Source organism: Crotalus tigris, unplaced genomic scaffold (assembly GCF_016545835.1).
Source record: "Crotalus tigris isolate CLP2741 ecotype Arizona unplaced genomic scaffold, ASM1654583v1 scf7180000018301.7375997, whole genome shotgun sequence".
NCBI classification, from domain to species: domain Eukaryota; kingdom Metazoa; phylum Chordata; class Lepidosauria; order Squamata; family Viperidae; genus Crotalus; species Crotalus tigris.
Genome location: NW_024096931.1, coordinates 6,836,336 through 6,862,811, shown reverse-complemented (window position 1 = coordinate 6,862,811; position 26,476 = coordinate 6,836,336). Strand labels below are relative to the sequence as shown.

General features: G+C 45.3%; 1 protein-coding gene across 3 annotated transcripts in view; it reads right to left on the bottom strand.

The window, feature by feature from the left end:
- XPO6 (exportin 6) overlaps nt 1-26,476 on the bottom strand; it is a 53,465-nt gene that overhangs the window by 8,580 nt on the left and 18,409 nt on the right. For all 3 annotated transcript variants that reach the window (XM_039349908.1, XM_039349909.1, XM_039349910.1), the window contains 13 exons: nt 25,591-26,044; nt 22,315-22,441; nt 21,773-21,882; nt 18,340-18,448; nt 17,369-17,461; nt 13,209-13,278; nt 10,657-10,816; nt 9,417-9,509; nt 8,391-8,535; nt 7,272-7,418; nt 5,660-5,849; nt 2,409-2,564; nt 1,106-1,220 (listed from right to left, as the gene is read on the bottom strand). In XM_039349908.1, the coding sequence (XP_039205842.1) occupies nt 1,106-1,220; nt 2,409-2,564; nt 5,660-5,849; nt 7,272-7,418; nt 8,391-8,535; nt 9,417-9,509; nt 10,657-10,816; nt 13,209-13,278; nt 17,369-17,461; nt 18,340-18,448; nt 21,773-21,882; nt 22,315-22,441; nt 25,591-26,044 (1,969 nt within the window). The remainder of the gene's footprint in view (nt 1-1,105; nt 1,221-2,408; nt 2,565-5,659; nt 5,850-7,271; nt 7,419-8,390; nt 8,536-9,416; nt 9,510-10,656; nt 10,817-13,208; nt 13,279-17,368; nt 17,462-18,339; nt 18,449-21,772; nt 21,883-22,314; nt 22,442-25,590; nt 26,045-26,476) is intronic.

Sequence of the window (26,476 nt, the reverse complement as noted above, 5' to 3'; positions counted from 1 at the left end):
GAGTCAGCAACATGGGGAGGTCTCCTGGTAGGCTGAGCCAGCTTCAGAGCTCTGTATTAAATTCTGGGTCCAAGGAAACCCAAGTAGAGTGATGGGAAAAGCCAGCCGATTATTTATCGGATTTTTTTTAAATCCCACCTTTATCATTTTTATAAGTAATTCAAGGTGGGAAACATATCTGACACTTCTTTCTCCTCATATTTTCCCTACAAGAAGGAACCAGGTGGCTTGGGCTGAGAGAGAAAGGGACTGGCCCAAAGTCACTGAAATGATTTTTACGCCTAAGGTGAGACTAGAACTCCCAGTCTCCTGGTGATTGGCTGGAAGTCCCCTAGCTAGCTTTCCAGGTGAGCCAGAACTGTGAGAATTCTGGGACTAAAGTGAGACTAGAACTCTCCGTTTCCTGGCAACTGGCCCAAAGTCACTTAGCTGGCTTTCATGCCTAAGGCGGGACTGGAACTCACAGCTACCTGGTTCCGAGGCCAGCACGTCTGCCACTAATCCTAACTGGCTCTCAGTGATATTTTAGTTCTATGCCTAGGGCAATGCTTATTAATGGGATCCCTCAATCTGGAGGGATCAATGCTGACCCCCTCCCCATCCCAATTTCCCACCAGTTCAGTTACTAGATCCTTGACAGGTGAACTGACACCTGCCTTTTTAGTAGCAAAATCTTCCCTATAACCCAGCAGTTCTCAACCTGTGGGTCGGGACCCCATTTGGGGTCGAACGACCATTTCACGGGGGTCGCCAAACAACACAGTCCACCATTTTTTCCCCTTTTCCTTAGCTGTGCTACTCCCTTTTATTCTATTGGCTTTTGAAAGCCAATAGAATGGACTCTCTTGAATAGAGTCTAATTCTATTGGCTTTCAAAAGCCCATAGGAATTGTCCAGGCTGTCTCTGCCCTGCTGAGCCTGCCGAGAGTCCCATTCTGCAAACGGTGCTGCACCAGTTAAGTAGTCCTTACGACCGGTTGAGTAGTCCTCGACCTACGACCAGTTGGGGGTCGCGGCATTAAAAAGGTTGAGAACCACTGCTATAACTACTCAAGGTCAACATGACAACCAATGGACACTTCTTGGATTTCCACGGAGGCATTACCTGGTAAACATGTTGAGGAATGTTTGTATCACCTGCTCGGTGAAAGGCACCCCCATCTGCACCCTCAGACTTTGGAACAGGGTCAGGAAGAAGCTTAGCATTTTGTCTGTTACATCTGACAAACAGAAAAAGAGGAGGCAAGAAGAAACAAGGATCAGAGACATGAAAGCTGTTCTTCTTCCCCAGTGAGTTTTTCCAGTGTGTATCCCACATCAGATAGACAAGGCCACGGACACTAAGACATTAACTCGTCTCTCCCGGTATGGGTCTGAAGTGGAGTGGTTGATGACAAGGCTCTCCAAGGCACTAGTAATATTAAAAAGCCAAATTTAGCCTCTTTGTGTCAGGGCAACAGCTTGGAATGGTTTCTCTTAAACTCTAGCACGGGTTTGTGTGTGTGTCCAACCTTGGCAACTTTGAAGATGTATGGACTTCAACTCCCAGAATTAGCCAGCCAGGAATTGAAATCCAGAGTCCAGAGACTACAGTTGAGCTATCCAGCAGTGAAATTCCACTGAATGGCAACCGAGTTTTTAATTAATTGTGTTTTAATTATTATTTGTTCAATGATGCAATCTTCGATCTCCGGGAAGGGTATAATCTAGTTATTTATTGTTAAAACAGTATTTAAAACAATAAAGAACAGTTATATACAAGGTTAAAAGAACTTAGCTTTCGCTGGTCCTCTGCCAGCGTCCTCAGAATGGGGCTTAGAGTTAGAGAAGTTTGTTTTATTCTCCTGCCGATCTAACTGCCTGCTCATTGTTCAGTTAGATCGGCAGGAGAATAAAACGAACTTCCCCACCCTAAGCCCCACTCTGAGGACGCTGGCAGAGGACCAGCGAAAGCTAAGTTCTTTTAACCTTGTATATTACTGTTTTTTATTGTTTTAAATACTGTTTTAACAATAAATAACTAGATTATACCCTTCCCGGAGGTCCAAGATTGCATCATTGAACAAATATGCCCGGGATTCATATTTTTACAACCATTAAGGATAATTATTATTTTTATATTTGATTTATTTTGATTTCATTTTTTTAAATTTTTGTCAGATGATGGGCAGGGAAGACAGAAGGTGGATATCCTTCAAAAAGCAGGCCCGATTTATTGAACACAGGACTGAAGAATGATCATATTAACATCAAGCTTCAATGGAAATGACATCCAGTTTAATTTTTGCCCTGCTCTTGTCCTTCTTCTTTGGACCAAGGTATTTTGTATGATCCAAGATGGCCCTGCTTTAATTTGAGACGGACATATTAAGTTGGATGGGCTGGGGGAAGCTGGTGTGGGTGGATACCTGACTGATGAATGAAAGCTGGGAAGAGGGCAAGGGACACCTGGACGGACTCCTGCAGTGACTGGTAGCAGATCTGGCGGGACTTGGTGGCTTCCCCAGAGACGCTCTCCACAATATCTTCCAGGACACTCAGAGTCTGGTGGATGAGGACTTTTGCTGCAAGATCAAGAGTAAACATGGAAACCATCACCCCACAGCAGCGTCAGCAACTACATTCAGAAGGGAAAGCAGGCAGTGGGTCGGCCTTCCCCAGCTGGACCTTCCACAAGAGCTGAGTTCCCTGGGAAAGGCATAAAGACTTCCAGGAACTCCATCCCAAAATAGGCTTCTCTTGCAGCGCCACACCTCACAGGATCGGTAATCCTTGACTTACGACCAGTTGCTTAACAACGGTTTGACGTTCCAATGGACCTCTCTGCGGGGGGGATACAAGTAGTCCTTGATTCACAACCATTTATTTAGTGACTGTTCAAAGTTACGATGGCACTGGAAAAAGGGACTTATGATCATTTTTTTTTTCATATCTGCACCGCCTCCAGGGTCACGCGATTCAATTCGGAGGCTGGCAACTGATTCACATTTATGACGGTCGCAGTGTCCCCGGGGTTACGTGATCCTGTTTTGTGACCTTCTGACGAGCAAATTCCATGGAGGCAGCCCGATTCACTTCACAACCGGGTTACTGACAACTGCAGCGATTCACTTAACAACGGTGACAAGAAAGGTCGTAAAGTGGGGCAAAACCCACTTAATGATTGTCTGTCTTAGCAACGTAAATCTGGGGCTCTCAACTGTGGCTGTAAGTCGAGGACTACCTGTAGAGTAGGCGGGGTCTTCTGAAAAGTAGTAGCTCTTCTCCTGCTGAGATTTATTGTTTCTTTTTGGACTTAATGGTAACACCCACCTTCAACTTTAATTTATGGAAGTGCCATGCCCCAGATTCCAGAAATTCAGGAAATATCATGGGAGACTGGGGAGGCAATATTTTCTTTGTGTACCAGAATAAATCTTCCTATCCACTACTGATCCTATTGCCTGAACATGTGATCAATGACTACATAAAGGCAGGCACGTACCTAATTTTTCTTGTGTCGTCCATTTCTAAATATCGGGGTGAACAAATTCCATAAATAGGTTAGTTTGCAAAAATGACACCCCTGGCAAAGCGTCTTTGCACAAGGGCGCAGGCCGTTTCTCAAAGGGCTTCATTTCAGACTGTTCCCCAGCGCGGCTTTTTTACGAAATGCCCTCTTGCAAGGCCACAAATGGCAACCTCAAGTTCTAAACACAAAACTCTATCTTGAGTCAGCCCACTTCTGAAAGAGCTTCAGTTTTGCCCATGTAGAAGTTGTTACGAGGATTTTTGCACTGAATACAGTCCGAAAGAAAACATTTTGCACGCTGCTAATTACTTACAAGAGCTACACTAAGCATCAGTGATGCTGGCTGCATGCAATTAGGTTCAAACCAGTTTTAATAAATGTAGTTATTTATAGCTCTCGTGTCAAGGCAAAACATCTTGACAAAGCTGAGGCTAATACAGCTATTAGTATAAACATCACTTGCAAACGATATAACAAAAATCCAATTTAAAAGCTTTCCAACCCTTTTTCTTTTTTCCAACAGGCTTTAAGTTGTTTTAATACTCTTACCTCATCCCCAAGCATTCTCTTTTTATCTGAAAATGGATAGCATTTCTCAAAATCTCAGGGAAAAAAACAAAACCCCCACAGCCTGTTCAAGTTTTCAAAGAAAGCTTGGGAACATGAGCTGTTGGGACAAGTTCTTTGAGGATCAAAAACAGGAATTTTTAAGCTAAACAAAAAGCATATTTGCATGATGTCTGCCAACTTCTGGTCCTACCAGCGGCTTCTGGGAAAAATGCTTAATCTCTTTCTGAGCGAAGGCACCATGGGTGCTTCAGGTTGCTTTGTTTTTAAAAACTCATCTGTTGAGTTCCATTGGAACGAAGGATTTATCTGGAACCTTGCTACTACATCACCATCATCATTCATCATTCATCATCACCTCCTCCTTCTTCTAGATTGCACCATCAGTGTCTAAAAACCTCACACATTTCTCGTGCAAGCTCCAGGATACCTACCAAGGTGGAGGGGTGCCACTTACAGCAGTGATGGCGAACCTTTTAGAGACCGAGCGCCCAAACTGCAACCCCAAACCCACTTATGCATTGTCGAGTGCCAGGTGGGTGTGACCCATTGTCTGGGCATGGCCCATTGGGTGGGCGTGGCTGCGGTGGTAACGGCAGACTGGGTGGGACTAAAAAGTTCAATCAATCAATTCCAACTTTGCAAGATCTTTCTTTTCCTGCGAGAAGTTGAAATTGACTAAACCTTTTTTTTTTTTTTTTGCACATGGTGGTGGAGGCCTAAAGCGAAAAGGTTTTATAAAACCCAGCTGAAGGCCTAGGACTGGGGCGATGGCACGCGTGCCCACAGAGAGGGCTCCGAGTGCCACCTCTGGCACCCGTGCCATAGATTCGCCACCACTGACCTATAGAATGTAGCTTCTAGTTTAAATCTGGGCTGGATTTTTTTTGCTTGAAAAGCTGAATACAGAATAACAGAGTTAGAAGGGACACTGGAGGTCTTCTAGTCCAACCCTCTGCTCAAGCAGGAAACCCTATGCTATTCCTGACAAATGACTGTCCAATTTTTCTTAAAAGCTTCCAGTGATGGAGCATCCACCACTTCTGGAGGCAAGCCGTTCCATTGATTAATTGTTCTAACTGTCAGGAAATTTCTCCTTAGTTCTAGGGTGCTTCTCTCCTGGGTTAGTTTCCACCCGTTACTTCTTGTCCTGCCTTCGGGTGCTTTGAAGAATAGGTGGACCCCCTCTTCTTTGTGGCAGCCCCTCAAATATTGGGGCACTGCTATCACGCTATCCACAGCCGTTCTTTTCATTTAACTAGACGTTAAACTAGATTTCAGTTCTGAGTTCTAAATTCTGAGGAAAAACCTTGCTTTTCTTGGGATAAGCGAAGGAAAATGCTCCCTTACAGGAATTCAGAAACCCCAGTAAGGAAGAAACGAAGATCAATAATACTTCCAAAACACAGCCTAAAAAAAGAGAGGCCTGCTCCGACATATGCCAGGAATTCAGTAGCCGTTTTCAGCCAGCTACCTAAACAGGGACATAAACGATGCTCTCAAAAGCCACCCTAAGCATGTGGCTAGTCCCCAATGTCTGCCGGTTTATGACTGCTGAAAGTCTGGCCTGGGGCGACTTACTATTGTCCTGCTGGTTTTTCCTCTGGGGCAAGATGGCACTGGATTTCAGGCTGCGGTAATCCCTGGTGAGGGCCGAGATGAGGCTGGCATGGTTAGTTGAACGAATGGCCCACTGCTGTTCAGCTTCCGGGAGGTTTGGCCACGGGAGGAGCAGAATGTTTGACAGCGACCTGCACAAGAGGATCTGGGCCTGCAGAGAGGAAGATCAACCAAACTGAAGGCTAGAGAGAGGAAGAAGCAACCAGGAGCTGCTCTCCGACCCTGCTATTGCAGAATACAGAATAACAAGAGTTAGAAGGGGCCTTGGAGGTCTTCTAGTCCAGCCCCCTGCCCAGAGGAAACGGCTGTCCAATCTTTCCCTCAGGTTTTGTTTCAGGAACAAGAGCAAAAGTACTTGTGTTTCCAACTGACCCCAGAATGCCTGCCCATCTAATCAGCTGCTTCAATAAACACAACGAGTAAAATTAAAATCACTGATCAGCACATTTGCTTGTTCATTACTGCTATTCCTCTTGTCTTGGTGATTCTCAACCTGGGCAGCTGGATTCAACTCCAGCCAGCGTTTCTGTCAATTTCACTCTGCTGCTACCTGCCAGCCTTACCGCGTAGACCGGACTAGGAAGTCAATTTCACAGGAAAGCTAAATCCGCTTTTATTGAGATGGGCCATCAGGAGAGAGAATCTCGCAAGTCTGCTTGTGTTGGACCTATGCAACGCCTTATGTTCCAGTGAATTAGGGAGGTTTCACTGTGTCAGCCCCTTTTGCCTCGGCAACGGCTTCTGCGCATCTCCATCAAGGTCGCCTTGCTCAGTTTACCGGCTTCGTCCCCGACAAATGTGGTATAGGTTCACAGGAAGGAGGGGGGGTGTCTTTCCCAAGGGGCAAAAAAGAGGCAGCTCAGAATGCAATCCTTGATGTGCAGGAAGAGAAGCAGGGCTGGCCCTCCCTAACCTTCCACAGGGTGTATCCAATAGTGATCAGATTTGTGCTTTAGTCTGGCAAGATTTTGTTTCAGGAACAAGATAAGATAAGATAACCTTTATTGTCATTTTTTTTTACTGTGGGCACAACGGCACACATCAAAAATGAAATTTAGTTGCCCGCTTTCAAAGTGAAACACATACATGACACACACCTAAAACATACTATGTACAACATATGTATAGACCCACATCCCTACATATACGTAGCAAATAAATATTAAACACTGTCCATCTTGAATATATAAAGGAAGGAGGAAGCTTGAGAATTCGCAAGGTTAATGCTGTATGGAATGAAACTCTGGTTGAATCTGGATGTTCTGCTTCGGATACCACGGAGCCCCCTCCCCCCAGAAGGGAACAAGGAAAACAGGCCGTGAAGAGGATGTGTAGTGTCCCAGATAATCTTACGGACCCTGCTCAAGCAGCGCTTCTGTGCCAAGTCCTGGATGGGAGGGAGGGAATTGCCAATGATCTTTTCGGCCGTCCTCACCACTCTCTGCACCGCCTTCCTGTCTACTTCCAAACCAGACTGTGATGCTGAAAGTACTGGCGTTTTAAACTGACCCAGAATGCCTGGCCATCTAATCAGGATGCCTCAGCTTGGTCCCCCCCCCCAAGTTGTCCTTACCTTATCCGAAAGGCGCTGAGCAGAGCTGTCGGTCATCCTGTTGAACATTTTCTGCACGGTTGGGACTCGAATGAGAAACACGGGCCGCACGGTGGTGGCCAAGGAGACGAGCAGATGGCAGGCTGACAAGAGCAGCTTCTCCTGCACCTGGAGGCAGGGCAGGGCAGGGCAGGAGAATGATGGGAGGAGAGAGGGAAGGGAGATTAAAACGAGAGACTGCTGGGGGAAAAATAAATAAATGAGAGGCTTTATTTAAGGTCAGGAAATGGACCGCGTTTGAGAGGTCAGATGTTTAGAGAAAAGCTGCAAAGGAAACACTGGCCCCTGGGAACCACTAAACTCAGCTTAGCCAAGTCCTGCTTCTCTGCAATGCCCTCTGAGGCTGCAGGAGAGGAACGTCTAGAACAGTGTTTCTCAACCTTGACAATTTTAAGGCATGTGGACTTCAACTCCCAGAATTCCACAGCCAGCAATGCTGATCTAGAAGAATTTGCCTCCAGAAGCGGTGAGTGCTCCAACACTGGAAGTTTTTTAAGAAGAGGCTGGACAGCCATTTGTCTGAAATGGTGTAGGGTTCCCTGCCTGAGGTTGGACTAGATGACCTCCAAGGTCTCTTCCAACTTTTTTATTATTATTACTATTATTATTATTATTATTTCATTCAGCACGGCACTCAGAAAGATGGGCTGGCCTCCATCTTTTGTCACCAATGTTTCTGCCGATTGCGGATTTTAGGAGCAGCAATTTAGTATCTCCAGAAGTCAGGATTTGGGGGGAGGAGCAGTTAATTCCCTTTCCCCCTCGTAAGACAGACCTGAACTGGGGAAAAAACAACAACAACTGGATCTCCAAGAAGGCTGAAATCGACCAGTTCTCTAAAATACAAAGGACCAGGCAGAGGAGAAGCAGGAATTCAGTAAAACATCTGCCTCTGTTCTGGATTGAGATGGTGAGTTCTCTGCCATTCACCTTCCTTTCCCCCCTCCTCCACCCCCCCAACCAGAAAAGAAGCTTAGCAAAGCTGAAAATGGAGCTCTGGAGCAAGAGAAGGCATCTGTCAACAGATAAAAACAACGCCTGGCCACGGGACGAGAAAATGGAAAGCTGGACAGAAGATACCTTAGAACTGATCAACGGAGCAATCGCTTCCAAAGCAGTGGAGACCAGGGAGACAAACTGGGTCAGGTTCTGCTGATGAACCTCGCCGTAGAACTGGGCCAGCCAGTGGCAATAAGCCTGCAGGGCTGCCAGGGATTGTGCGTGTCTGGAAAGAGAAGGAACCTTGAAGTTAAAAAGGAAGGAGAACGCTTGGGGAGGGATGTGTGCCATAAGGCAATCTTTCTTAACTTTATGACCGGTGGACTTCCAACTCCCAGAACTCCTCAGCCAGCCATGGGAGAATTCTGGAATTCTGGGAGTTGAAGTCCACCGGTCTTAAAGTTGCCACGGCTGAGAAAGACTCCCACTGGCCTCTGTTGTAGGATACTCTATTCATCACCAATGAACGTATCTCAAATTATATGGATTGATTTTATTTCCCAGAGGTGAAAGGGAAAAGATTAGGTCATCGTTAGTAAGAGTTAATGCACCCAACGTATCCAGCGTTAGTACAACAGCATTAATAGCTTGTCTCGTGTTCTTTTGCAAATGGGATGGAGGGCCAAAGGGCTCAGGGTACAGGAGCTTATTTGGCTGGGGTGAAATAAACAATACTGAGGACAGCAGGAGATTAGCAGAGATGGTAGGGCTGAAGAAATCAGGGATCTTAAGCATCCCACCATATTTGGGGCCAGGGGTTTTCTGTCAAAGGCTACCAACAGATTGCTGATAAATGGGACGTGTGGGAGAAGAGAAGCCAGGAGGAACACTTCTGGGATCCATGAAGACTATCAAAACCTGAGACAATGACTTGGATCTTGAGAAATAATAATCTGGAGAAGAATATCTGGAGGTGGCCTGGTTGGGTTAACTCAACCCCCTGTTGAGCCTACCTTATCCCAGAATAGGCTCTTGGTGTCTCTGAAAGCAATGCTCAAGGATGATCCACTCTAGAAGGACAACATTTACGGGGTTCAATAAAGGGCTTGGATTTTAGGAGAGCGTTCGTAGTGCCTTTTAGTGTTGTGGTTTTCACATCATACTCACACATCAATAAGGTCAGGTTTTAGTACAGATGGCACCGCCGTTTCAATGTTATAGAGTTTAATCTGGGACCCATACAGAGTCACTTTGACCAACCTAGAAAAGCAGATTAAGGGGGGGGAAAGATTAGATAACCTTTATTGTCATTTTTTTTCCTGTGGGCACAACGGCGCACATTAAAAATGAAATTGAGTTGCTTGCTCTCAAGTGTACACATACATAACCCGCATTTAAAACACACTATACACGACATATGTATAGACCTACACCCTTGCATCTAAGTAAAATATAAATACTAATCCCTGTCCATCTTGACTATATAACGGAAGGAGGAAGCTTGAGAGTTCACAAGGTTAATGCTGTATGGAGCGAAACTGTGACGGAAACTGGATGTTCTGCTTCGGATACCACGGAGCCCCCTCCTCCCAGGTGAGTTGCAATTTATGAATGAAAAGGGTTTTTTTCCGCTTGCTGTAATATAAAGTTGATCTCAAGCTTTTGGATCTGTCTTGATACTGCCCAAAGCTATCCCCCTACAGGGTTACAACTTTGCTGATTCTAATCATTTTAGTTTTTTGATAAGAAGCCACCTCATAATTTCAGATAGTGCCTGGGATTCTGACATTGGCTCACTGCAGTTCCTGTAATTGTGATTGTACTTACTTACACAACACTGGAAGTTTTTAAGAAGAGATTTGTCTGAAATGGTATAGGGTTTCCTGCCTGAGCAAGGGGTTGGACTAGATGACCTCCAAGGTCCCTTCCAACTTTATCATTATTATTACACGGTTGACTTAGCTTGTCTGAAGGTCCCAAAAGGAGAATCACATGACCCCGGGACACTGCAATCGTCATAATTATGAGACGGTTGCCAAGTGTTCTGAATTTTAGTCACGTGACCATGGGGATGCTGCAACGGTCATAAGTGAAAAACGTTTGTAAGTCGTTTTTTTTCAGTGCCGTTGTAACTTTGAACAGCCACTAAACAAACTGTTGTAAGTTGAGGACTACTTGCACAACATCCCTCCCTTTTCCCCCTTACGATAACATACAGTTCAAAGGTCCTGCATGGTGGGAAAAAAAGAGAAGGGCTAAGATTGAAGTGTCTGTAGCCAACAGCAGCAGGGGCAGCAAATAGAAGAGAGGCTGGGGAATTCTGGGAATTGAAGTCCACCCATCTTAAAGTGGCCAAGGTTGAGAAACAGGGCTTTAGGCAGTTTCATACACCTGGGGGGATACCTACCTCTCCACTATGGTAAGAGCATCGCTGAACCTGGCTGCGAACATGTCCCCAGTGAAGTATTCTGCTAACCGTCCCACCGCCTGGAGTAAGGAGCTGAGGTCCCGCAAAGAGCAGTGCAAACGGCGGCAGTCGTTCTCCGCAGTGATGTTCAGCCGGTGGCCTGGAGAGGCAGCCAAAATGCCTTTGATGTAAAACCCTGGGGCTGGCTCGCCCCATTTAGGGAAATCTGTCAAAATGGTCCTTTGCTCCCCACCCCCTAGTCCAGGCGTGAGCAACGCTGGCCCCTTTATGACCTGCGCACTTCAACTCCCAGAATGCCTGAGCTTAGCAGCGGCTCAGGAATTCTGGGAGTTGAAGTCCAGAGATCGTAAAGGGGCCAGGGTTCCCCACCCCTGGCCCAGTCCCAGCTTTGCTCTTAATGGAACCGAAGGACTGAGCTCATCCACAACGATAACTCTGGAAGCATAGGAAGCGCTCAGAGAAGAAACGTAATTATAATGTTCCCTCTGCAGGAAATGAAACGATGGTTGGGATCAGATTGCAAGCATTTGGCTTTGGCGATCACAGCTCTGAACTGGAGGCCTTTTCGTGGCTGCAACTGAACAAAAGGATTCTTCTGAAAAGAATATTCCTGCTTTAATTCTCCCTCATTCTGGTTTGTTGACCTCCCCTTAAATGTTCCCCGAATTTTGATCACATGACCGCGGGAATGCTGCAACAGTCCTTAAGTTTGAAAAATGGTCCTAAGTCATTTTTTTTCAGTGTCGTAACTTCATACTGTCACTAACCAAATGGTTGTTAAGTCCAGGACTACTTGTAAATGATTTCAAGGATACAGGGCTTTTTGGAACAAGTTAGCATGGACTTAGAGCAGTGGTTCTCAACCTTTTTAATGCTGCGACCCCCAACCGGTCGTAAGTCGAGGACTACTCAACCGGTCGTAAGTCGAGGACTACTCAACTGGTGCAGCACCGTTTGCAGAATGGGACTTTTGGCGGGCTCAGCAGGGCAGAGACAGCCTGGACAATTCCTATTGGCTTTTGAAAGCCAATAGAATTAGACTCTATTCAAGAGAGTCTATTCTATTGGCTTTCAAAAGCCAACAGAATAAAAGGGAGTAGCACAGCTAAGGAAAAGGGGGAAAAGGCGGACTGCATTGTTTGGCGACCCCCGTGAAATGGTCGTTCGACTCCAAATGGGGTCCCGACCCACAGGTTGAGAACCACTGACTTAGAGAGTGCTGTGTATGTAAAGCCAATTTTTACACAGTCCTAATGAATGTTCTTCCAAAACGTCCTTTTCAGCCCTCCGCTTTAAAACACCCGTCAATCAATGTCAAGGTACCACTTCACTTTGCACCGTCCTATGTCTCTGTAATGATTCTGGAAACTGTTCAAGAAATGGCTATTAGCTTAGAATGGAGACGGCAATAACAAAAACTTCAAAAGCTGATTTTATTAATGCCTGAACACAATGCCCTTTATCAAATAGAGCTAGGAATGGCTTCTTAGGTATAGCCCCAAGAAAGGGGTGTGCATTTGCCACAGCTACCAGTGGGGTAGGGAGAAGGGAGTGGGTAAAATGGCAAAAAGAGAAATAGAAAACAGGCGGATCCTACAGATTGTGGCCGCTGACAAAAGAGTCGTTAGGAATGACACCGATATTCTGGCAATGATGAATTACATGCAACCCTAGTAAGAAATTTTGCCCTCTCTCAAACCTGGGCAGATGGGTGTTGAATTTCCCATCACATTCTAACTGAGCTGTTCTTCTGTGCCAGGCCCCGATCCCTTTCCAGAGAGACGTGTTTTCAGCTCCTTTCAAATGATCTCAACTGAGATCTTTTCACGTTAGTGCCCTGACTCTTACGCTGGCAGAGAGGGGTCCAATTTGGCCCACTGCCCTTCCAGGGTGGATTTCTGCTCCTCTGCTCAACCTGGCCTCAAATACCAGGCAATTAGGAGCAGCTCGATCAGGTATATACTGCCTCTAAGGTCATTCAGTCACTTATCTTGGTCTTGATCATGGGGCTGCAAACTACATGAGTATGTTGCAAAATACAGGGCTAGCCCTAGATGCACAACCGACCATGTGGAAGGAGCTAATTCTGGCTGACCAGCCCAGCCTGAAGCCTGGCAGGGGTGGACTTCATGTAGGGTGGGGAACCCTCTTGCTTAAAAGTTCATTCATCTTTTTTTTGTGAAAGATTGAAATCGATGGTAGCCTACTTAATCTTATATTAATAGCGTAGTTATTTTAGCATTTTAGGCATATATATCACCACATAGCACTTTATGGCACTCTCTGGGTCGTTTACAATGTCAGCATTATTTGCATCTTGCCCCCAACAATCTGGGTCCTCATTTCACCGACCTCGGAAGGACGGAAGGCTGAGTTAACCTTCAGCCGGTCAAGACTGAACTCTAGACTGCGGGCAGAAGTTTGCCTGCAATAATGCACTTCAACCCCTGTGCCACCAGGGCTCTTAATATTAATTAATATTGGTCACATTTAGCTGACCTGAGACTTCACGCATAGGAAGTTCGTCTTACCTGTCCCCGAGGTGACAATGAACTGTTGGAGCCCCAAATACACATCCAGGTTTTCCTGGAGCACTGGAAACTAAAGGGAAAAGGAAGATATTACTACAAGGGCTGAATTAAAGTCAAAATGGATGACATCTCAAGCACGATGAATAAAAAAATAATAATCAGAAATTCAGTTTGAAAGGTCAGCATCGCTGCATGGCATGGTTCCCAATCTGGCCTTCTCAGCCCGTGTCAAAAGACCATTTCAATTGTCTAGGGAGATTTTCAGACATCCAGATCATGGTTGTCCCAAAAGTGCTTTTTCAAGAGGCAACTGGACTTTCTTTTTCCTTGAAGACGAGTCAGAACTGAAGAAGCTTCTTGGATGAGAAGGGAAACGTCTTCAAGGAAAAACAAAGTCCAGTTGCCTTTTGAAAATGCACGTTTGGGACACAATTTCTATTATTTCCAGACAAGCATAGTTTATAATAATAATAATAACAACAACAACAACAACAACAATAAAGTTGGAAGGGACTTTGGATGTCATCAAGTCCAATCCCCTGCTCAGGCAGGTAACCCTATACCATTTTGGACAAATGGCTGTCCAGTTTCTTCTTAAAAACTTCCAGTGTTGGAGCATTCACCGCTTCTGGAGGCAGGTTGTTCCACTGATTAATTGTTCTCACTGTCAGGAAATTTCTCCTTAGTTCCAGGTTGCTTCTCTCCTTGATCAGTTTCCATCCGTTGCTTCTGGTCCTGCCTTCAGGCACGTTGGAAAATAGCTTGACTCCCTCTTCTTTGGGGCAGCCCCTGAGATATTGGAAGGCTGCTATCATGTCCCCCCTCATCCTTCTCTTCATTAAACTAGACATACCCAATTCCAGCACCCGTTCCTTATACGTTTTAGCCTCCAGTCCCCTGATCATCTTTGTTGCTCTTCTCTGCACTCTTTCTAGAGTCTCAACATCTTCTTTACATCGTGATGATCAACACTGGATGCAGTATTCCAAGTGTGGCCTTATTAAGGCATTGCAAAGTGCTATTAATACTTCACGTGAAGTAGTTCTTTCAGTGAAAAATCATTGGGAAAACATTTCTCAAGAGAAGTATTTTCCAGTTTGATCGACCATGTCTTACTTAAGGCCACTGTGGAGACTCATTATAAAGGGAGTTTTAAACCTGGGACCACCAATTTAAAGCCTCCTCTTTAGGCTACAATAACATCACACCATTTATTTTGTTCCTTTTTGATGGGTCTAGCTTTCTGATTTTATCTGTATTTTAATTATTGATGATTACTGTGCGAAATTATTTAGACTGTTTTATTAGAGACCTAAGACTGTTTTATTACAGATTGTAGACTGCAACAAGTCTCTCTCGACATAGCAGGTAAAATATTGTATCAATAAATAAAATGTCTGGAGTGATTTAGTTCCCCCCCCAGGAAAAATCATCTCGTCCTTTTGAAGCAATAGGGAGAAACAGTGGGGAAACTCCCTGGTCTTGCTTGTCACACCAAGAAATTTAAAACACTAATTTCAGGCATGGACAGGTATTCCACAGTTTGAAAGCAGGAGAAAATTATGAAACGTACAATAGAGGAATCAAAAACTGCTCTTCTTTCCAGGAACCTAATTCAACCAACATTAGGCTGATTTCCTTGGATTTACCACCAGCTGCCCGATTTTATTTTTGTAAAATTTCCCCATATAGGTAGTCCTTGACTTGTACTCGTAATGGGGCCTGCAGCAGGCACGGCATGAATCATCCTGATGTTAAGTGAATCTGCGGTCATTAAGCGAACGCCGCAGTCCTTAAGCCAATCCATTCTTGGCTATGAGGTGTTTTTTCCCAAAACTGGAAGTCAGTGTCAATGTTCGGCAAAAAAACCAGCATAAATTGTGTTTGTGTGACCGGGGGTACGCTGCAAATGGCCCAGCACCCCAAATGCGATCATATGTCCATGGAGGGAGCAGCCACTGAACTTCATAATTACTTTTTTTGTGTGGGGGGGTCTGTCATAACACGGAGCAGTCACTAAGTTAAGGACAACCTGCATGACTTCTAACTTGGTAGCGTTCTCATAGCAATAGCTAAAAGGGAAGTTTTTTAAAATGTTATTTCTTATCAAATTTATTTGCTCCCCATCTTTTCAAGGAGTTGGCAACCATTTGTCTGGAATAGCATAGGGCAGGGTTAGGCAACCTTGGCTCTTTTATGACTCGTGGACTTCAACTCCCAGAATTCCTGAGCCAGCCATGCTGAGGGGAAAGGGGGAGGTTCTCAAGCTGAGCCAAGCTGGCTCAGGGATTCTGGGAGTTGAAGTCCACGAGTCATAAAAGAGCCAAGGTTGCCTACCCCTGGTATAGGGTCTCCTGCTTGAGTAGGGGGTTGGACCAGAAGACCTCCAAGGTCCCTTCCAATTCTTTTATTCTATAATTCTCTGATTCCTGCAAGAGGAAACTGCTTCAGCCCAGGACAAAGGTCAACAGGATAGATTTGGCGTACAAATGTGAATTAGAGACTCGTGGGTTAAGCTCTAGAATGGACTCAAAGATTAGGACGGACATAATAGCCACCTTCACTCCCTTAATAAAATAACACGAGGAAGTTACCCTTGTGTAGCAAATGGGAAAAGAAACAAAATCACATTGCAGAAACACTCTGCAGAAGTTACCGAAAACAAACGTGGCCTGTTTCTTTTTTGTTCGACCACTCGAGCTATTTGGAAATAAATGCCCTATTACTCAACAGGATGTGACATGAGCCTGCAAAGATCCATCCGTCCACTAATAGGTAGAAACACAGAGCGGCTTTCATTTCTGAAGCCGCTTTTATTGTCTACACGGTGGCTAATCACATGTTTCCAATGTTATTGGGAGAGGGACACGAGATTCAAAAAGCTTTTTTTAAAACAAAAAACCAAGCATGCTGCAAAAAAAAAACCAAAACCAAACCATGTGACCATATCGTGAATAAGGAAGGAGAACATCACAAACTGGTGATATCACTTCTAGTGCAGTAAGTAGTAAACCAGTAGGAACACTCGAGAGTTCTGCAGAGGCCTAGAAATGAAGCTACTCTTATCTATTTGGGTTCCGAGGTTAGAATTTCCCTCAAATCTTCTCTCTATAAAAGTTTGCCAACTACTCTGGCTTGATTCTCACCACCTCATTTTAGGCACCAGATTTAACTTTTCGGCGCAATGCTTTCCACAGGGAGGTGGGGAAAATCATTAAACTTCTAGCTAGACTGAGCGTTTCTCAACCTTGGGGACTTTTAAGAGGTGTGGGCTCCCCGTAGCTAGCTGGGGAATTCTGGGAATTGAAGTCCACCCGTCTTAAAAGTCCCCAAGGCTGAAAAACACTGAGTAAAATTAAACGAATCGGGGCAAAGCAATGAGCAATATTGTACTCAGGAGAGTGCTCAGGGCAAGGGCAAAATAGTGGGAGCCAAGGAAGGATTAACTAGGATGTTAGCCTGTCCTATTTAGCATAACTTCTTTTACCTACTCCTGTTTTCAAATAACCCTCTAGTTAACTCTTCTCCCAAATAGCATAAACAGGACTTTCCAGGCTACACCAAAAGGCAGGCCAGGTCCTACCTCTGAAGCGTGAAACATGCTGGCTGAAGAATTCTGGGAATTGAAGTCCACACGCTTTAAAGTTGCCGAGGTTGAGAAGCAATGCTCTAGTGGATCCTGCACAAGGCAGGGAATAGGAGTGGATGACCTCTTAAGATCCCTCTCAACTCTTATTCTTTTATGGCAGTGATGGCGAACCTTTTAGAGACTGAGTGCCCCAACTGCAACCCCAAACCCACTTATGCATCATTGGGTGCCGGGTGGGTGTGGCCCATTGGGTGGGCGTGGCCCGTTGGGTGGGCATGGATGCAGTGGTAACGGCAGACTGGGTGGGACTAAAAAGTTCAATCAATCAATTCCAACTTTGCAAGATCTTTTTTTTTCCTGCGAGAAGTTGAAATTGATTGATTGATTGAACCTTTTTTTTTTGTACATGACGGCGGAGGCCTAAAGTGAAAAGGTTTTATAAAACCCAGCTGAAGGCCTAGGACTGGGGCGACGGCGCACGTGCCCACAGAAAGGGCTCTGAGTGCCGCCTCTGGCACCCGTGCCATAGGTTCGCCGCCACTGTTTTATGACATTCACTCTGTTCACTTACCAGGGTGGAGAAGGCGTGAGTTGGCAAAAGCTCCATAACTTTAGCCACAACCTCTAAGCTCTGAAGGAGATACCGCTGCCATTCGGTCTGTTGCTGTTCAGGGGGTAAAAACAAAGACATAATCAGCCATTTTTATTTCCTTCAAGTAAGGTTCTTAACTTTAAACATGGAATCTTATTGGAACAGGGGGAGAGAAAGCCCTTATATTATGAAGTCAAAACCGCTTCAAGGAGAAAGGTCCGAATCTGTCCGTGCTGGTTTCCAAATCACGGGAAATATTTTCAGCATGGTGGATGGTTTGAAAATGGCGTTATAATCTGAAGTGGAAGGGTCCATTTTATCTCATTTCCCTCAAGCACAACAGGAGTTAGATCCTTGGAGTTGGAGATTCTTTCACAGAATGTTATTTGCATTGTTCTCTATTGCATATATATGTCATTGCCTTTATTCTGAGAATGGGTGTCCTCCTACACTTTTGGTCTCACAACATGGCAACCGAAAAGAAAAAAGGGATAATTCAATGTCTCTTGATAAGCTCCACTGTCCGGGGGAATCTTGAATCCAGGCCTGTCCAAACCCAGCCTAACACCAGTTTGAAATCTAAACTGCCTTTAAAATCCCCTAATGCTGATTTTGTTTAGACCTGGTACATAATCTGATATCCTCCAAATGAGGCATCCAGGCCCTGGTTGTCCCAAAGATGCTTTTTCCAACGGCAACTGGACTTGCTTTGTTTTTCTTTGGAGATGTTTCGCTTCTCATCCAAGAAGCTTCTTCAGTTTTTTAGTTTGACTGAAGAAGCTTCTTGGATGAGAAGCGAAACGTCTTCAAGGAAAAACAAAGCAAGTCCAGTTGCCGTTGGAAACAGCAACTTTGGGCCGCCCTTTGAAAGTTGCAAATAGGTTGCTGTCGGGAGGGAATGCTGGGAGAATTCAGCCTATAGGCTCCCGCCTGCCACCTCCGTTTCTTACGTCATCGTCCAGCGTCTCATCGTCCAGCTCTTCCAACTGGGCCTGGTTGTATCTGAACTGTATTCGGTTTAGTACTTCGGTCAGCAGCAAAACCAAAGCATCCTCGTACCTGGAGGAAAGGGAAAGGGTCCAAAATGAGGAAGTGGCAGGAAGAAAGAAAAAGCACGTGGCCTCGTGTGTTGCAAGGAAGTGCTCCAGCTGGCCCTGCTGAAAAAGGAAATCACCAAGACCTGTTCCAAACTCTCTTCCACAAGCATATTTCGTTAATGAACTGAATCAAGGGATTTATTTCCTCAAGGCATTGTGTGCAGGCAAGGTTGACCCATGGCTAGGTGTGAATTTTGCAAGGCAGAGAAGTCCCCAATTTATTGAGATTCATCCCCTGATGACACCAGACCCCTGGAAACCATTAGAGAACTGTAGCCTTAAAAAAAAAAAAATCTTTCTCAGTGATTGGAAGCTTTGAAGGCAAGTTTGGTGACTTCTCAAAACCAAGAGAAATCAGAGTTTTGAGAGATTCTGCAGTGCTTTCCTTCTTCCCCCAGACTGCAAATGAGGCATAACTAAAAAGCAAATTTGCTTAACGTTTCTGCTGGTTGATATGCGGAAATCTGCATAAATTTGCCCATGGAAATTTATTTGCCCATTTTTCCTTGCACGGTTTGGATAAAACTGCTCCCACTAGGGGAGAGGTCCCCAACCTTTGGGGCACCAGGGACCGGTTCCATGGAGAGAGGTTTTTCCGTGGACCGGAAGGGATCTGGTCTTGTGTGCTGCCTGCATCCTAGGGATGGAGCTTTCCTTGTTTGTGCAGACCAGTTGCTGGCATGCCACGGCCCGGTACTGCTCCAAAGCCCGGGGGTTGGAGACCCCTGCACTAGAAAATTCTTTTTTCTGAAAAAAAAGCACTTGCCCTTCCCCAGTTGCAGATTAAGGAATATGAAACATAAATCCCACACATTTCAGTGCGACTGGTTTAGGGTAAATTACATTTCTCAGATTTGCAGTACGGCCTGGGGAGGATTATTTCCTAGAAATAAGGTGGTTACTAACTGCATATTTAGAAGATAACCAGTTTTCCCACAAATTAAACCTCGTTGCAATTTTTTTTTTAAAAAAAAAAATCAGCATACTCGTAGATCTAACTGAGATGAATTGCCTGGAAGTGACTTAGCAAAATTGCAAGAACTATTTTCTGCCCCATCCTTCTTTCAAATGAAAAGAAATACAGGTAGCTCTCGACATCATGACCAAAGTTACAACAGCCCTCCCCAAAAGTGAGCTTTGATCGGTCCTCACACTTATGACCATCGTACATCCCCAGTCACATGACCAAAATTCAGGCCCTTGGCAATCGGGATATTTTTACGATGGTTGCACTCTCCCGGGATCATCTGATCATCATTTGCAACCTTCCCAGCTGGCCTCCAACAAGCAAAGTCAATGGGGGATGCCGGATTCGCTTAGTGACTGCAGTAAAAAAGGTCACAGAATCGGGCGCAACTCATTAAACCAAACCGCATTGCTTAGCAATAGACCGTTCAGTCCCCCGTGGTCATGACGACTTACCTGTTTGTGATTTTTCTCCTTCATCTGATATAAACATGATATAAATTCTTTGGGCCTGTTTCGCAAAAGGTGGAAACTAACATTGGAGTAATATATTAATCAGCTAGTTTGCTGCCAGAAGCAAACTAACAAAGGGGGGGGGGAAGGGAAGAGATCTTAAAATTACTTGTAGATGAGACGGGAGACAGACCTGATCGTTTTCTCTTTCAGATATTTGTCCTACAGAAACTAGCACCAAAGCCTGATCTGGCTGCTCCTCCCTTCTCATAGGAGACAAGCAACATCTGAATAGGATACTGATGTGACTCGGATTATAGAGGAATACCAGGCAGGCAGGGAGGTGAGCAAGGCAACCGGCAGCCTGAGTGTCCCGCGGATCATGTGAATACGACACTCTTCTCCTGAACAGACAAAGCAGGTTAGGCTATGCTAAGCAGAAGTCTCAAAGGCTGGCCCGGAGTTCCAAACGCACTCCCGTTTACATCTACACTCTCCATTTCCTGTTCCAAGGATTGCAGAAAGAGCCACAGGGAAAGAAACGCGGCCCTTTCACAAAGAATAGTGCAATCTTATTCTGCTTCTCCAGGCCTTGCTATTATAGGGACAGCTGTGCTGGCTGGCTCCCCGTTCACTCTATTCCAAGCCATAAACTCTGATGGAAAGAGTTAAGAATTGCTCCATTCTTAATGAGCCAGACCACAACATTGTCTTCCCATAAACATTAGCTTTTTTGTTCTCAAACGTATGACAGGGAGGACTGGAGGATGCGCCTATTGGACATTTAATATGTATTTAAGAGCCTGTGCATTCCAGACTGCCTCCTACTAAGGGTTTCAAGTGAAACAGCTCATAATTCCATATTCCGTGATTCCTCATGCATTGACTATGGTTCCTTTGCTCTTTCCCAAGAAAACAGCATGACATACGACCAGTGGTGGGATTCAAATAGGTGAACAAGCGGTTCTCTGCGTGAATGCCGCTTCCGGATGACCGTTCTGGGCCTGAGCAACAAAAAACTAGCTACCGGTTCTGCCGAAGTGGTGCGAACCAGCTGAATCCCACCAAAGGAAGGAAGGAAGGAAGGAAGGAAGGAAGGAAGGAAGGAAGGAAGGAAGGAAGGAAGGAAGGAAGGAAGGAAGGAAGGAAGGAAGGAAGGAAGGAAGGAAGGAAGGAGTGGTGGGATTCAAATAGGTGAACAACTGGTTCAAAAATTAGCTACCGGTTCTGCCGAACTGGTGTGAACCAGCTGAATCCCACCACTGCGTATGACCACAACTGAGCTCCCAATTTCTCTTGTCAAGTGAGACATTTGTTAAATGTCTCATTTTACAACTTTTCTTGCCACTGCTGTTAAGCGAATCACTGCACTTGATAAGTTAGTAACCCACTTGTGAAGTGAATCCGGCTTCCCCCATTGGCTGTGCTGGTCATAAGGTCACTAAAGAGGACCACGTCACCTTGGGACACGGCAACCTTCATGAGTCAGCTGCCAAGGTCCAATTTTGATCCCATGACCATCGGGATGCTGCAACGGTTGGAAATGTGAAAAATGGTCGTAAGTCCCTTTTTTTCCATGACGTTGCAACTCAGAACGGTCACTAAATGAACTGTTGTTAAGTTGAGGACTACCTGTAGTCCCAGAATATGTCTGAAGGCAAGATGGGTGCCACGGAGCAATGGAAGAGATTCCGTGAGAATACACCGTTGGCATTAATACCAAAGCTGGGTAGATTTTCACAGTTCTGAGCATCGCTGCAGAGACCTTGAACTCTTCAAGGGAGACGGACAAAACAACGAGTCAGGTTAATCAAGGCATGTCTTTTGTTTGGTGCCCAACCTGAGCAGCAAACTCTGTGTGGCTCACCTGTTGAGTACTGCTTCTTTATCTGCCAAGCGATTCTTGATTTTACTGGTCAAATAGTCCAAAAAGAGAGCCCAGATGTCTAAGCAGGAAAAGTAACCTTCATGGGTGGGCTGAAACAGGCACAACAAAAAAACAGGCTGTTTAGCCCCACAACTGGTGAACAGATACATTTGTAAGTCATTCCATAAAATAAAAAAAAAAAACAAGCCTTCCCCTTCTATTGAGAGATCTGGTTTTCTTTTAAGGAGCAGATTCCGACTGAACCTGGACCAGTCCTTAAAGGAACTGTTGTAAGTTGAGGACTACCTGTACATAGCTAGCCAAGATAGCAAAACATGCATACAGGTTTTGCAGGGGACAATCCACAACCCAAGACGGGCGCTATTTCGAAATGCAAGGTTAGTCATTAAAACGGTAAAAACCAATCGGATTTCCCACCATGCAGAACTGCTGAACCAAAATACACAGAAAATAAGTTTTGCATTTAGGCAAGGCAGGGGAACTGCGACACGGGAACCCAGCTGCCCGCTTTAAACCCGTACCTGATGAAATGTGTACTTGAACAGCAGCGCGAGAAATTCCACCACCGGGAACTGCGAATACGACTCGATCCTTCTTAAGTGGACGCTCACAAAAAGGCGTAGGAAGTCAGTAAACTTCTCTATGTAGCTGCAAGAGAGAGGGGAAGGAGCCCGAGTCAGCAAATGGGGGACACTGCTAAGGAGCAACCAAAGAAGAAGGAATTAAAATCCACTGGATTGTTGTTTGAAAAGGTAACAGGTTTGTCCATTTTAACAACTGAATTAAAGCTCTACAGTTATTACCTACACAGCGGGCAACCCTTCATTCCATTATTACCTGAAACAGCAGAAAAAGACTCTGGTCAAAAAGCAACTTTCGTGCTTGTTCAAGCTAAGAGCTTCCACAATGAGACCCCCCTTAATGGTTCATGCATTTCACCATTGCTGATATTGGATGGAAAAACTGGATTAGTTAAGAATTCTGTTCGCGTTTGAACAGAATTTGCTGCCAGCAGATGTTTCTACACCAGGGGTCTTCAAACTTGGCCCTTTTATGATTGTGGACTTCAGCTCCCAGAATTCCTCAGCCTGGAGCAGACTCCTGTTCTTCACTGAACAGAGAAGAGAGCAGGTTGCAAGCCAGGATACTAATTTTCAGAAACTATCCATTCCCAACAGGTCTAGATTTTGTAACATGAAGCATGAGTGAAAACAGCCTTCTTTTTAAGGTTAAAAAAAACTTGTGATATAAATCATTCTCTCAATACTGGGTAAAGTGTTCTTTCATAAAGCCAACCAATTGTAAAATAATGCTATGCCGAGAGAATGAAAAACCAAGCTGTCTCTCCAAACATTCACTGGGTCTGATCCCCATCTGTAAGCGGAACTCACGGCCTATCAGATCTTTACAAAAACCGCTAATTCGGAAAAGCTGGTTAGGCAAAGTAAAGACGCAAAGATAAAACAAAACATACAATTTCAATGTTTTGAGCTATGTTTAGTCGAGTCACAGAATTTAGAGCGCTACAACGAAGAACTTTTTTTTTTTTAGCAATTCCCATATTTTCAGCTTCCAAAGCAAGACACAAATCGATCATCAATTTGCATTTATTCGACCTCTAAGAAAGCAACACTGTAAACAACTTCTATCAGGATTTCAAGGACTACCTGTGAAAATGGGAAGGGCCAACACCTTTGGGGAGCTCCAGGGAGTAAAGTGCTTGTCCTAAGCCCCCGCCAAGCTTAAGGCATGCATTTTGTCCCTTACATTCCCCCAAATAGCAAAGAAAATCACCCATGAAAAAGGTTTGGGGTGCCAAGAAATGCTGATGGGCCCCCCTAAAGCGTTGGTTGCAATTTTTTTCACCTTTCAGATGTTTCTCTGTACATCATTCTAGCAATCCTAACAGCCGTCTTGTTTTGAAGTCCTCCAATTAGCAGGTGGGCCATACTCTTGGGCCTCACCCAAGAACCGTAACCGGGAGCCAGTCTTAAATTAGCACTGCCTGGGAGCCCGACTTTAACCCAGGACTCATTGGTGACTCAAATAATACGATCAGCTGTTTGTGTGCTAGCTTTTGAACTGTCCTACCTGCACCGGTCGTGAAGCGGAACTGCTGCTGCTGGCAACAGGAGGGAAAGAATTGGTGGGATTTTGCAAAGCAAGCAAGAGAGGTGTGGAAGAAAGTCTCAGCTTGGAGACGTCAGCCAGAATGGAGGGATTTTGAAAGGTTTAATGGCATCCAAGTTTTTTTTCCTCCCAATTTAGCACTCCCTTCAGCCAATCCACGGCAGCTGTAGTTGCTAGGGCAACCACCAGGTTTAACAGGTATTTCACTCAATATCTGCCCCCCCCCAGCTTCTCTGGAGTAGGAAAGAATTCTAGAAAAGAAATATGGCATTAAGAGATCAAATAGGAGTCCAGCGGTTAGAAGGTCCAGTGTGGTGTTGCTCAACCTCGGCTGCTTTGAGATGTGTGGACTTCAACTCCCAGAATTCCACAACCAGCCATGGGTCCAGAAGGTAGAAGGTCCAGAGCAATGTTTCTGGACTTCAATTTCCAGGATCTCTGAACTTCAACTCCCAGAATTCCATAGCAGCAGCATGGTTGTCTGTGGAATTCTGGGAGTTGAAATCCAGAGATCTCAAAACGGCCCACATTGAGGAACACTGGTCCAGAGGAGAATTAATAAGAGATGAACTGAATATTGTGAAGTTCTGACTGGTGTCCTCAAGTGATTAATATGTACTAAAGAAAAATATCTCTCTCAAGGACAACAGTCCATACCAGCTTCTTTTTAAGAGTTTTGGGTTTGTTTCATTTTTTTAAAGAAAGCCTTCCAGCGACGTTCAACTGCAGGCAGAAATTTTCCTGCCACTTAGAGCTGATGGGATGCCCAGCAGATCAGCAGTAAAATGCGAGGGCTGCATTCTGTAACTGTTCCTACCAACCTCCATTTCAATAATGCCTGCCAAAATCTAAAATATCCCTTTATGCTTTTTGGTCCTTCCTCAACTGCTGTCAAAACAAGCCTGGAGGCTTTTGGATGGAGTCTACAAAAAAAACAAAAAAAAACAACAACCCCAAAATCCAGGCAGAATCTCATCAAAGGGATGCTTTCTACTTCTTTTAAAAAGGCACTGACAAGGAGTAGAAAATCAAAAATAAAGAACAGAATCGGGTTTTGGAATGCTCCTTGCGTAATTTATTTCCAAGCAGCTAAAATTCATTCCAACTAACGTACCTGAAGTTGTTCCAACAATGCTTTGAAAAGAAAAAACAAAACAAAACACTAAAATTCTGCCCTCATTTTGTCCAAGCACTGATGGCATCTCCCACTGCCCTTAGCTAGCACAGCCCTCGGGAGACCACCCAACCCATTCCTAAGGCCTCTTCTCCCTCAAAACCAGACCCATCCACCCATTCCTTTCGAAGGAAGATGCCAACCAGAAAACAAACATCCCTTTACCTCACCAGGTCTCTTCGGCTGCTTTCAGCAACAACCGAATGGAGGCCAACTGAGATCTTGAACCACCTCAGACCTGCAGTCAAGCTGTAATGAACGGGGGGTTGAAGGGGAGAAGAAACACAACTCCTAGACCACCACAAACTCGTTTCTGCCAAGTTGACCGCCCACACAGCCAACGTACCTGGGTCGCACTTACCTGGCTGTTTTCCCGTCTCCATCCTGGGGCTCTGAAAAAAGGCGATTAGACACACCATGCATAACAAGTCATCGGCAAAGGTAATCTTGAAGTAACAAGAAAAGCGGCTGGCCTGAGGCGCTGAAGTCTTACCTCTCGTCCAGCTGCTCTAGCCGGCTCTTCACTGAATGGGTGTTGTTCTCCTTGGTGATCTTCTGGAGGAGGTAGAAGGTCTGCTGGAACATCCGGAGTAAGTACTCTTCAAATTCCACAGGCACACAGTTCTTGGACATGAGTTCGTTGATGCAAGACATGGCCAGGACGCCCAGCTGGCCACGCTCGTGGCTCAAGGCGGCGTTCTGGCTGCTGCCGTTGAGGGAGGACATCTTCCTGGCGCGGGTGTCGCAGCCGAAGCGGGCAAAGTGGAAGATGGTGGTGAGGAGGGAAGGGGTGATACTAGTCGACAACGGGATCCAGCTGAAAAGGTGGGCTAGGCACTCCAAAGCCAGGGAACAAATGTACTCGCTCTCTGCGTCAAGGACGGGGATTGGCTGGTTCAGCAACTTGGCTGCACGGGGACTCTGCAACAGGCTACTCAAAAGGTCACCTGTGGAAGAGAACACACAAACACACACGATTAAGTTCAGTTAGGCTAAGACTTGCTAACAATAGGCAGGTAGTCCCTGACTTATGATGGTCCCTTAGCGACCGTTAGCAAAGTTATGACCACCCCTCCAACAAAGCTACTTATGGCCCAAGGGCTGTGGGGACCCGGTGAGGGGCAAAGCAGGCTCAAGTGCTTTGAGAACCCCAAGGGGTGGGATGCAGAGCACAGGTGAGAAAAGGGGATAGGGGGAGGCTATGGGCAGGTGCCTTGGTGCCTGCACTAGCCTTCCCCTAATCCTGAGGCACTTTGTGTGCTACTTAATGACCGCACCAGAAAGATGGGAGGAGGGTCATTTAAGTGAGTCAATCTCACTTAACACACATCATGACATGTGGCCATAATGGGCAGGGTCCATTGTAGTCATAGGTCAAG